The following is a 12328-nucleotide window of genomic DNA, read 5'->3' on the forward strand; positions in this document are numbered from 1 at the left end:
ATATGAGGCAAGTTTCAACCTCCTTCAGGATCAGACTACCCATTAAACCACCAATGATCTGCTCATCCTCTGGAAAACCTGCCTTCCTTCCTAACCCGAAAGATAAATTTGAAAAGTTCTCAGGTTCTTTCGAGTTGGCTAAATGTCGTAAGTCTCGAGCAACAAAGAACCCGACAGCCCTTGATGATGAGGACCCACATATCTTATGGCTCACAATATCCTACGGCCCACATATCCTATGGCCCACATATCCTACGGCCCACAATGCAATAGTAAGTTACTATAAAACAAGCCTTAACCTGTGGTTGACTTGGCAACCCGATGACCGAGCGATCCAGCTCTCGAAGATTCGACGGTCTTTAACTAATTTCGGGTCAACAACTTGCCCACTCCTTAATTTGCCTTTCGGACCCTATGAGAAACCAAAACCATCTTTCTATACTCTTTTGGGTTCGTTTTGTGGATTAGCCCTCGATTAGCTTTATGACCCGACTACCGTGCGATCTGGCCCTCGTCGATCCGACGGTCCTGAGTTGATTTCGGGCCGGCAACATACCCACTTTTTGTTTATCCATTCGGACCTGAAGAGTGGCCTAAATCACCACTCTATAGTTTTTCGGGTCCATTTTATGGGATATCCTTCGTGCAGCTATCTATCCGAAATAGGTAGGATGTTGGAGTACACTACCATCTTGGGTCGGCTTCTTGTCAATCTGCCCATTGCTTACCCCTTGCTTCTTCCATGTTATTGGTTCACTTTCTACTGTTTCCATTGGTCTATTTATTGCTTAACTTTCATAAAATGAAAATACTCCATCTGTGATCGCCTGTCTGTGAAAGTCTTCGCGCAAATTCCCTGAGGGTGTCGACTCCCAAGCATAGCTTCTGTTATCTCTTGTACATAGCACTCCTTCATTCGCCAGACGATCTGCTAACCTGTTGGCTGTTCTACGCACGTGAACAAATCTGAGTGTTCTTAGGGCTCTCAGGTGGGATTGTATACGTTGATAGACCTGCAATAACCACCAGTGATTTGATACTTTTTCTGGTGCTGTGTCGTTGCCTATCTTTTTGACCGAATTAATTATCAATTCAGAGTCTGCTTCTATGATGGCATTGTGTAAATTGGATTTAATCAAGATTTCTAGGCATTGCTCTAAGGCCATGAGTTCCGCCATATTATTAGTGGCATTCCCCAAATGACTATGAAAGATGACTTTTATGTATCCCTGCTCATCTCTTATGACTCCTCCATAACCAGCAACCCCAGGGTTTCCCTTAGAGGCTCCATCTATATTAAATTTCAAAAAGCCATGAGGAGGTGGTTGCCAGAAGTCCTTCCCCGCTGTTGTATGTCTTACGATCTTGCTTATGCCCTGGGGGACAGGCAACTGGAGACCCAAATTCAAAAGTATATGAGCATCCTGGTTTAGAGGAGGGTTCTCGAGGGGTTGCTTTAGAAGGGTGCTCACAGTTTCTTTGAGCTATCTTATAATCTGAGCTATGATGCTCTGGGTTGAGCCAATTCTGTTCTTGAAAATCCTATTGTTGCGTTCTTTCCATACATCCCAGATCAAAAACACTGGTACCAGAGTCCAGGATTTGTTGATTATTTCATTTTCTGAGAAGTCTTTCCTCCAGTTCTTCAAAGTGCCAGTGATGCTGAATTCATCCCTGTCAGTTTGCTTGAAGATTGAGGCTACCCAATTCCACAAGGTAGAGGTGAATGGGAAAAGGTTGAGTAGGTGATCCATTGTTTCTTCTTGTAGACCACATAACTGGCATCTAGATGGACCAACTAAACCTCTTTTTCTAAGATTTTCCAAAGTCAGAATTTTTTTTTGTTGCACCAACCACATGAACAGTTTGATTTTCATCCAGTGCGGGTTCTGCCATAGGTCCTTCCATATCTTATCAGGGTTTGGAAAGTCAAGCCCAGTGGCAATTCTTTTGGCTTCTTTGAGGCTGAAGTTCCCTTCGATGTTTCTTCCCCATCTTAGTTAGTCAGATGATGTTGAAGTCAAAACCTTTCTCTGTTCCAAGATCACTACAAGAGCTTCTACCTGGGCCTTCAAAGGGGTCTCTTCATTGTATACTAGGTCCTTCCATGTTCTTCATTTGCCCTTGTCCCTTGTCTGATCCCAAAAGTCACTTACCTTGAGTAGCCCTTTTTTGTCAGTGTCATTCTTGAGAATGGTTAGTTCTTCTCTACATAGGTTAGGCTCCTGCTAGTTATCGTATAGTGTTTTTAATATTAGGGTTTAATATTAAAATTTATAATATTGGGGTTTATAACTTCAGGGTTTATAATATTAGGTTTTTTAATATATAGAGTTTATAATATATAAGATTTTATAATATGTAGGGTTTATAATATATAGTGGAGTGTTCATCACATTGTAAGGATATTAATAATAATAATATTAATGATATTCACATTAACATTAACATGCACTTCGGGTTTCAATGTTAATTGAAAGTTATTCATTTAGTTGAAAACTTAACTTATGTTTATTTATATAATTATAGAATAACTAATATTAATAATAGTATTAATATTAAATCCCTACCTACACCTTATAATTATTAATGTGGTTGATATATTCAGTCTCTATAAACCATATTTATTGATATGGTTATACTAATTAATAAAATATTTAACATTTTATAAATAATCTTAATTTTATTAAAATTAAATATTATTAAAAAACTATACTAATTTATTTTAATTGACATTTCCTAAAAACAATTATAAAAGAATAAGATAAAGAAAAAAACAAAATAAAAAAGCTTTCCAAATTAGAAAAATATAATAAATTTAGTAAACTTTTCAAATTATTATTATAAATTATTAACAAAAATAAATTATATATTATATATATAGATTAAGATTTTATTTTACCTTAATATCTTTCGAATCTAATTAAAATACATCAATCTAGACCATATGAAAAATTGTAAATTTAACTAAACAATAACATTTGAAATAATATAGTCCATACCTCACTACTAAAGTACATCAGATGAGAAACACCAATTATTCAATATGTATCTCCCCAAAAAACAATAACAATAATGTAATTTAAGATTTCTAATTAGTTGAGATAGGAAAAAAAATTAATTATTTCCTATCGTTCAAAGATATCGTCATAAAAGAAAACACTCGACTTATATGTATGCACGAAGAAAAACGGCTGTTTCTTGTTCGAGTAAAAGCTCTTTTTTTTTTCCTTCCTTCCTTTAGATATTGATATTTATATATTTTTAAATATTTTAAAGAAATATATATATTTTAAAATTAAAATAAATTTATATAATTTTTTAAAGTTTGGTAAGATTTATTTTTCATTAACATTAAAATATGACAAGTTATATCTATATTTATATGGTTAGGTGGTTTTAATCTGCCTAGAGAGAAACTAGATTTGTATGGATATCCATCCAGTAACAAAATGCTATAAGTCTAATAATCTATGGCAAGTAAGTTTAATTGTCTTTGTGCTGCCTAGAATCTAAATAACTGTAAACATAATTATAAACATACTGGACATTATAGGACTACTTCATATAATAAAAGGAAAGACAGAGGGACAAAAACCAAGCTAATCATCTTCGAGGAGAAGGGTCCTTCGTGCTGGAGCCATGGAGATTTGTTTGAGGGATGCATGGTACGTGTTGCTCAATACGGCTGAGGCACCCATTCTACTTCTATAACTGAAACTGAATTTTTTGAAATTCCTTGCTATAATTTGGAAACCCATGAGTGGTCGTGGCCCCACCAAACGAAATCTGATCTAATGCTTTGGCTAGGAGGCTCTTCATCAACCAATACAAGTGCAACAATTACTTGAAATGAGTTGCCTTACCTCTGGTATGACTAGGATCAAGCAATAATGTTTGCCATTCATCCAAATCGATGTCCATAATCCCTTCTTTCTAATTAAGCTCTTCTTCCCATTCCTTGATCAGCTGATGAACCTAGGCCGAGGTGCCCTCATGATACACTGTTGTCGCTTCATTGATGATGCTTGAAACTGAATTTCAGCCTCGAGCTCTGCCCCTAGAGGAGCTTGGTTGGTTACCCCAGGGGATTCCTTGGAGCTTTTCGTTCGGTTGTGCGAGCTCTGGGTAGCTTTGCCCTTTTTGGAGGCGGAACGAGCCATGAGAATTCAATACCTACAATTACTTTGACTAACAAAGAGAGACCCCGTAAACCACCCGGATGGGAGCTTTAACCCATAAACACAAAGCGTCCAGGGGTCACCATAGAGCGAGGGACCCATGAACCAGAGCTTGAAACAACCGAGACTGAACCCGTGCCCAAGGAAGACACACCGATGGAGCCTTCTCCAAGCCATCTTTTGCTACGGAAAACACTCGTTATCCCATCCACACTTATGCCCCTGCCACATTCGAGGATGATATTAATTCCTGGCATGCAAAGAGCCACTGCTCCATGTGCTTCGTGCATGTGGAGGATGGCAAGGAGGCACCTTGGGATTGTCAACCTCATTCGTATTCCACTACTCCATATGCTTTGTGCATGTGGAGGGTGGCAAGGAAGCACCTTGAAATTATCAACCTCATTAGTATGCAAGTCTTATTAAGGCCAACTCACACTCGATCAAGAAAAATAAATCTATATAATTAAAATAATTCTATACTATTATTAAAATTTAATATTTACATTATAAAAATCAAATATTACTACTATTAAATCATTTATATTAACAATTTTCAAAATAAATTAAACCCAAATTTAAAAACATAAATAGTAAATTTATATCATTGAATTGATGTTATGAGATATTTTAACTCATTTACATATTTTTTTTATCGATCTCGTTATTGTTACACTACTAGTTTTTCTTTTCCATCATTTTTAACGCATCCAATTTGCCTCCATGTCCACTCTAGTGGATTAATTCTTACAAAGGAATGACAATCTTACCGGTGCAAGTGAATAAATTGGGTTATGGGATGTTTGGTTATGCTTTTCAATTAAAATTGCAATAGTTTCAGTAATAACATGCCCTGTAATGTCAAATGCGGGAATACCGTGCCTTTTCAACAATCCGAAATATGATTCCAAAAATATTAACCAAAGACGTACCCTTTCTCGTCATGAAACATATAAATATTGTTTCAACTGTGGTATTTTTATAATTATAATTAAAAATGTTAATATAAGGATTTTTATCAAATTATTTTCGCTTTTTATTTCACAATTTCACCGGTTAAAATTAAGTCTGTAAGTTATTGCACCAGTTAAATTAAATGTTTAAGTTATTTTACTACCAGGGTCGTAATTATATCCATGATTTTACCATCCATCTCGATGATCAGTATTATAGCTTGTTACATGTAGTATTTTGATTTGAAATTTAAAGATTTTACATACCTTGGGATAAATAAGTTGAATAAGTTAAAAATTTGAAATGGCACTAGCTTTAAAATTGATGGCCCAGCCCACCGTACTGAGTGGTTGGCGGTAATTAATGAGTTTTAAAGCCTGCGTAAACAGAGCTGTACACGTCCAGATGTTTCCACAAGGGTCAACCACGGGTTCCACCGGTTGTTAACCGGCACATGTGGGTTCTGTCCGGCAATTCTTCCCGCCCTTTGACTCACTATACACTACCTTCGTTTCCCATTTTCGCCATTTGGTGGTAAGAAACTTGCTCCGCTCTGCCGAGGGTTTTGGAGTCTGAGGTTTCTCTGCTCGCGGGAATGCCCGGTCGTTCTGTTCCCCAATACACTGGTATTCGTTGGTAACGATGGTCCTCTGTTTGGTAGCGTTATGCTTTAGCTGTTTTCATGGAGGTTTAATGTTGAACGCTCCTTTATAACACTCGTCCTTAACTGGTAAGATCTCTGCTACAGGTATAACTCGCTCCAAGGTTCTGCAAGCTCGTTCACGCAATGGTGTCAAAATAAAAAGGTAAGCTCCGGTTCCCTGCTAGATTCTCTGGTTCCTTTTCACTCTGTCTCTAACAGCTTCGCTCCTTGCTAGTCCAGGTTGTGAGTTGGTGGTTTGCTCCAACGTGGCCTCTGCCGTTACAGGTAAGTCATTTTCTCTGTTCCATTTATTTGCTTCTGCATTGTTTGTTGGTTTCTCGCTTCTGTGCCCTAATGTGTTGTTCCTTTGTCCTCGCAGGCCACTTCCCGAGGTTTCGATCGAGGGTTTGTTCCTCTGCAAACTGGTGCTGAGTCGAAAACCGTCAAACCCTAACCGGGTAGGGTCTTTCCACGTTGTTCTATTTAGAATTTCGCCGTTGTTTGATCACCGGGTATGGCTATGCTAGCCGTCGCTCCTTTCTTTGTAGTTATTGTATGTAGTCTTCGGTCGTTTCGTAGGGTTTAGTGGAACTTCCCGGTCTCTGTAGAAACTGTAGCCGTTGGCGGCCTCCTTTATGTTTCGTTCAGTTCACTGTTAGAAAACTCTGTAGCCGTTGCGCTTTCTCTGGTTATTTGTATTTGTTGTTTTGTGAGGGTTTACCTCACCGAGCTTATAACGCTCAGGCAATGCTGAACTACGCACTCAATAATGTATTTGAATTTTTGATGCGGACTGTATATTTAATTACAGACAATATATGTTTACTTAGAAATGCAAAATGACTTCTTTTGGTTACCTGGTTATACTCGTTCCTTGTTGTATGTTTTGGTCGTCGTGGCTGTGCGGTTCCACTGGTACCGTTTCCTTGTCGCGTACTGTTCAATTTATTCTTGATATACAGAATTCAATAAATGTAAAGAAACTCAGAACATGTGATAGATGTCAATACACTTTAGCAGTGGTTCAGAAAGTAAAAATCTTTATTTTCTATGGTCAGAGGAACAATTCTGTTCTTGTTTTTCTTTTTCGAGGAGAAGAAGATTTTCGTTATTCACCACCCTTTGTATTTACAACCGGGCAGCGTAACTGCTCCCGCTTGCAGTTAGACTGTTACTTCGAATTGGTTCAACTGTCTGTTCATTTCTTGTAATACATATAAAGTTTCTGTTAACTGCTACTTTAATTTTCTAAATTTAAAACAGAACAATGTTTAAGTACCATGGTCCCTAAGTGACCTTCTTGGAAAATAAAATAAAAAGACTAAAGGTAAATTAAAAGAAACGATAACTTTTGATAACCTGTCCGCCATGCACGTGTCCCTTGCTTGTTTGTAACCTCTCCATAAGACAGTCACCCACCTTCTGTCTCCTCGGAGCTTGATGCTCCTGCATCAAAAATGATCTGATCGATTTTTTTTGGGTGGTTTAAAGTTATTATGTTTAATAAAATTTTGAAATAACATAGGTTAATTAATAAATAAAATGATTTTTTTTGGGTGGTTTAAAGTTATTATGTTTATTAAAATTTTGAAATAACATAGTTTAATTAATAAATAAAATATTTTTTTTTATTAATTTTGCTCAAATTTAAATAATAAAAAATTATAATCTTATTTAAAATAATATCATTTTATTTTTAAGAAAAATAATATTTTATTTTTTAGTTAGATTATATCTTTCAAATTTACAATTAACATAAAAATAACACAAATGGATAAGCCACGGATGTGCATGCAAAAAGAAAAAAGAGAGAAAATTCAAAAATAACACAAATGGATAAGCCACGAACGTGCAAGCAAAAAGAGAGAAAATTCAAAAATAACACAAATGGATAAGCCACGGACGTGCATGCAAAAAGAAAAAAAGAGAGAAAATTCAAAAATAACACAAATGGATAAGCCACGGACATGCATGCAAAAAGAAAAAAAAGAGAAAATTCATCTTTATTAGACCTATAGGTTATTTAAATTATATAAATTAGACTCGTGGATATATGAATAATAACAATTTCTAATTTAAATTATATAAATTAGACTCGTGGATATATGAATAATAACAATTTCTATATTCCCTGGAGGAAATGCATGTTATGATTCATCTCAATTTTAAAGGCAAGTCATAAAGTAGAGTTACTAGCATTGATGCTCATACTAAATCTTAATCTTTCTCGTCTATTCTTTTTTGGATGTTTGGATGAGCTATGTTATGATTGATCCCAATTTTAAAAGCAAGTCATAATGCAGAGTTATTAACATTGATACTAATACTAAATCTTATTATCTTTCTCATTTATTTTTTTTAGATAACCCAAATGGGTGAAGCGTAATCTTGGGTGCAAGCAGAAGAAAAAGAAATAGAAATAATTCTGAAATTGGAATATTTTTTTTTCCAATTCTACTTTTGCCAAAATATCTAGAAAAAAAAAACAAAAACAACAACCAGAATGAAAAAAAAAAGAGAATTTATGAAAATGACTTGATTTTTAATAAAAATTATTAATTTTTCCTTCTATAAAATTATCAATTTCTTACATGTATCAATTTTTCTTTTATAAAATATCAATTTCCTATATATCACGTTTTCTTTTTATAAAATATTAATTTCCTATATGTGCATTTGTGTATTAGGAAAATATTTTATTTATTTTTTTATTTTTTAAGTGTGGTTCACGGGCACCGGAGTGGCCGCTACGTCCACATAGAGAGTCGGGGCAGCTCCACCCGAACGGATCTGCCGGTGGGCCATATTAGGCTTAACCCCGAGGGTGTTGAGGAGATTTGACCCCGTGACCTTCCAAACCGGGAGAGTACTTGCAACGGGAACTGACCATTTGAGCTATACCTTGGAGCAATATTAGGGAAAGATTTTACATAAATAAAATTTGAAATTATTTTAGATTTAAATTTAAAAATAACATTTTTAAATTATTTTAGGTTTAAATTTAAAAATAACATAATTTTTAAGAGGAAGAAATGAGTGTAGATTTTTTTTGAGAGAATTTTATAGAGAGTTTTTTATTATTCAGAGAAAATAAAGCAAAGATAGAAAAAAAGGTTTACAATATATTATCCAAAACAATATCTATAAATTTTTTTATATCAAATTCGAATTGCGTAACTATGTAATTAAGAAGCATTGCTAGATGACTGCGTAACTATGTACACATATATAAAGTGATACACATATATAAAGTGGTACAGTGATACTGAGATATATAAAGTGGTTATGAATCGTAGACAAGAGAGTATCGATTCATTTATTTAATTCATACTACCGTATGGCAAACAACACCAGAGAAACTGGTCGCCAACATATATTCTACTTCTTCCTATCGGTACTGACCGAACCTTCTTCCTATCGGTCACTTGTCGCTGCTAAGATTCTTCTGGGCTTCATTCAGCAATTTTACAAGTTCCTGCAGCGATATTCCAGTTGTCCCCATGTCCATGGTAGTCGAAGACTTCATACACAGGAAAGGCAACCAAAGTCAGTTACAGTGCAGAAAAATAAATTGGCGATGATTTTCAATTTAAATCACAAGACTGTGTAGTAATAACAAACATGATGTATTAAATTATTAAATTAATAATCGGTTAAAGTGATTTTTAATACATAATTGTGTTTAGGGGTGCATTTTATGGTTTTGTATGTAGGTGATGTGTAAGTATGTTGTATTTTTAATAAAATAATATTAAAAATAATAAAATTTAATGTCTATCTAAAACAAAAATGAAAATAACCATATAAATAAAAAAAACTACAATAAAATTCAATACAAAAAGTCTAAAATCTTACTCCAAAATCTTTTAATATTTTTTTTAATTAAATATTTATAAAATAAATCTTTAAAAGGAAAAACCATATAATATAGATGTATCCAAATATTTAATGACGTTAATATTTCCACGTCATAGTTGTAATATTTGAAAATATTAATTTTGTTATGAAGCCATTTAAAAAAAATCTAACATTAACATTAGAAGATTAATATCAATACAAACTTATGTCTATAATTTTGTTATCATGCTATGTAAAACACATCTAGTATTAATATTAAAAAATTAATATTAATACAAGCTTATATCCAGAATCTATCAAGAGGGATCAAATATCTTGAAATACAAATCTCTTTTACTTGAGATACAAATTTCAATTATTATGAAAAGAGACTTGATCCCTCTTAAAACTTGATAGATCTAAAGTTAAAATAAATCTATGTTAGTAAATAAAATAGAAAATTAGTGAATTAATTATTAGATTTACATGACCCTACATAACTAATAATTAATTATAAAATAAAATAAAATTAATTAATTTATTACATGATGCTTTTAATATTTAACGGGATATATACTTACTTTACGCTCTGCTTTGAAGACTGCATTTAGAGCTGTGTTGTGAACCATGGCAGCTTTTAGCAGGCCTGTCACCTGTACCCAAATATTAACACAAAAATGGTTATTTGTTTTAAGGTACCTAATGCAAATCTGTGAGTGCCATGAGTGAGAAAAGGTGCTATAACAAAATTGAATACCTCGTTGGGGCCAACTGTGACATTCTGCTCTTCCAGTTCCGTCGGCTCCTTCACATCGAGTTTATTCCACAACTGAACTATTGTGGCAGTGGAACCAGATGGAATTACACTTAAGTCGTCTGTGATGAAAAAGTTGACAGTCTTCTTCACATATCCCGTAGGACGTACTGAATCTTTGGTGGCTGCGAGGGGGTTGTCCTCCAACTTCACTTCACAGTTTATCCTATTGCCGCAGGAGGAACAGTTTACAGTCCCATTTTGGGTGCTGAGACCGTGTGTACCGCCGTAATCCGTTGTATAGGAGGAATAATCACCTTCGTCTTCCTCACAACCGCTGTAATTCCCTGTACGGGGGCACACATAATACTTGGAAGCTGGAGCTGGAGTAGAAGATTTAATGTTCAATGTGTCACTGGTGTAGGTTGTGGAGAAAACCTCTGGGTCTAACAAAACCGCTTTGTCCGCTTTCATGAGAGACGCAGACAGACTCTCCACGCTCTTATAAAGATTTGTGATGCAGCAAACTTTTGTGTCATCCTTCTCCTTATTATCCTTGGACACCAGCGCCTGCTTGGCAATGGCCCCACTTGGCAGTACGAGAAAACTGAATAGCAGATCAACAAAATCCTTCCCTGCTTCTGCGTACATTATCTTGCCACTTCTCTTACTGACCATCAGTTTTATGGTGATGGAATTAGCAGCCTTAGGCTTGGCCGTAGTTTCAGACTGGTTAGCTGCCATGGCAATTCTCTGCTGCTTCTATGCTGCTGTCTGATGATATATGTGACGATGTTAAAACTGCAATTGGCCATGAATTTAAAGAAGAAGCCCACCAAAAGAATAAAGTCTCCAATCGGCACGTAAAATTATTACAGTTATTCGTTACGCATAATGATCGGCATATAAGTCGAACAATCGAACGTGCCTTCACGGAAATTTATATCGCATCGACTTAGCAGCCTTACGACCCGCCGTGACAAGAATATTGTTTCTGATCAGCAAATCAGTTTAGTAGGTTACCAAGTTGTCTGTGATCTACCAAATTTGACTTGTGGTTTGAGGAGGGACATTTAATATGTTGAAGTTATTATTTGAGATCTCATCTTGACTGGATATTTTAACATGTCTTGTTCTCTTAGCACACGGCACAACCACCACAAGATTGTAAGAGTAAGACTTACACCAAATATATATATATATATTTTTCAGTGGAAAAATTATCATAATTTAGTTGTCAAAGTAGTGAAGACAACTATTAAGGAGTAGTCTTTAAGTGAGATTTTTTGGAGTTTCCAACTGATTTCTAGATAGAATCCCGTTAAATTTATGATTTCAATAAATCCTTGAGGCATTGTAGGAAATAAAAGGGAAAACTTTCCAAAATGTTATTACTAGTTATTGACGAATATACCCTGACTAATCACTCTTATTTAAGAAAAATCATGCCACCTAAAATGACCCTTAACATATATGTTTGAATGATATGATTTCAATGTTTAAAAAAGAAATCAGCATTTGTTAGATAGTGGGAAACCTATCATAACTTAGTTGGTTTGTGGGCACAACGATCACTTGCTAATATCCACCAATGCAAGCTTACTCATCACTCTTACTCAAGAAAAACCATGCCACATGGAATAACCTGCTAATGGCCCCGATCTTAGACCATTACCATATTTCTTTATATTTAGAAAACACAAACTCTTAATTAAAAAAAAAAATTAAAACATACTCCATACAATTTTTTCAAAATTTTTATAATAAACATTTATTTATATATTTAAAATTTAATTTAAATAATAAGAAGTGAAATTTCATTAATAACTCTTGAAAAAACACTGGAATATAAAACAATTAAAGTGGGCAGAGAGACATATCAAGTGGACAATCCTGATAGGAATTTATCCATTGTTACTTCTGAATTAAGTTTCGAACCTGGTTCTGTCCTTTTGATTG

General features: G+C 34.7%; 1 protein-coding gene and 1 long non-coding RNA gene across 4 annotated transcripts; one reads left to right on the forward strand and one right to left on the reverse strand.

The window, feature by feature from the left end:
• The first annotated feature begins 5619 nt into the window (after positions 1-5619).
• On the forward strand, positions 5620-6583 carry LOC149221047 (uncharacterized). Of its 3 annotated transcripts, none has more exons than XR_016249334.1 (4): positions 5620-5761; positions 5884-5941; positions 6019-6063; positions 6158-6194. It is a non-coding gene; the product is annotated as an uncharacterized LOC149221047 (long non-coding RNA). The 3 variants fall into 3 exon arrangements; XR_016249332.1 differs by having other exon boundaries at positions 5645-5771; positions 6158-6583; XR_016249333.1 differs by having other exon boundaries at positions 5622-5761; positions 5884-6063; positions 6158-6583.
• Positions 6584-9016: 2433 nt separating this feature from the next.
• Positions 9017-11180, reverse strand: LOC149221048 (uncharacterized). The gene is made up of 3 exons (XM_089384985.1): positions 10373-11180; positions 10197-10268; positions 9017-9298 (listed from the first exon to the last, which is right to left on the reverse strand). The coding sequence occupies exons 1-3, from the start codon at positions 11111-11113 to the stop codon at positions 9200-9202; spliced, it is 912 nt and encodes a 303-aa protein (XP_089241111.1). The 5' UTR covers positions 11114-11180; the 3' UTR covers positions 9017-9199.
• Positions 11181-12328: the final 1148 nt, after the last annotated feature.

The sequence above is a fragment of the Pinus tabuliformis genome, chromosome Q, assembly GCF_031772625.1.
Source record: "Pinus tabuliformis cultivar Carrire ecotype Pingquan chromosome Q, CPIR1, whole genome shotgun sequence".
NCBI lineage: Eukaryota > Viridiplantae > Streptophyta > Pinopsida > Pinales > Pinaceae > Pinus > Pinus tabuliformis.

Excerpts from the sequence above, each read along its gene's own strand:
- LOC149221048 (XM_089384985.1), bottom strand. The coding sequence starts at position 11,113 with ATGGCAGCTAACCAGTCTGAAACTACGGCCAAGCCTAAGGCTGCTAAT. Across the intron at positions 10,269-10,372 it reads TCACAGTTGGCCCCAACGAG|GTGACAGGCCTGCTAAAAGC; the intron begins GTATTCAATTTT and ends ATTTGGGTACAG. Across the intron at positions 9,299-10,196 it reads TCTTCAAAGCAGAGCGTAAA|TCTTCGACTACCATGGACAT; the intron begins GTAAGTATATAT and ends CTGTGTATGAAG.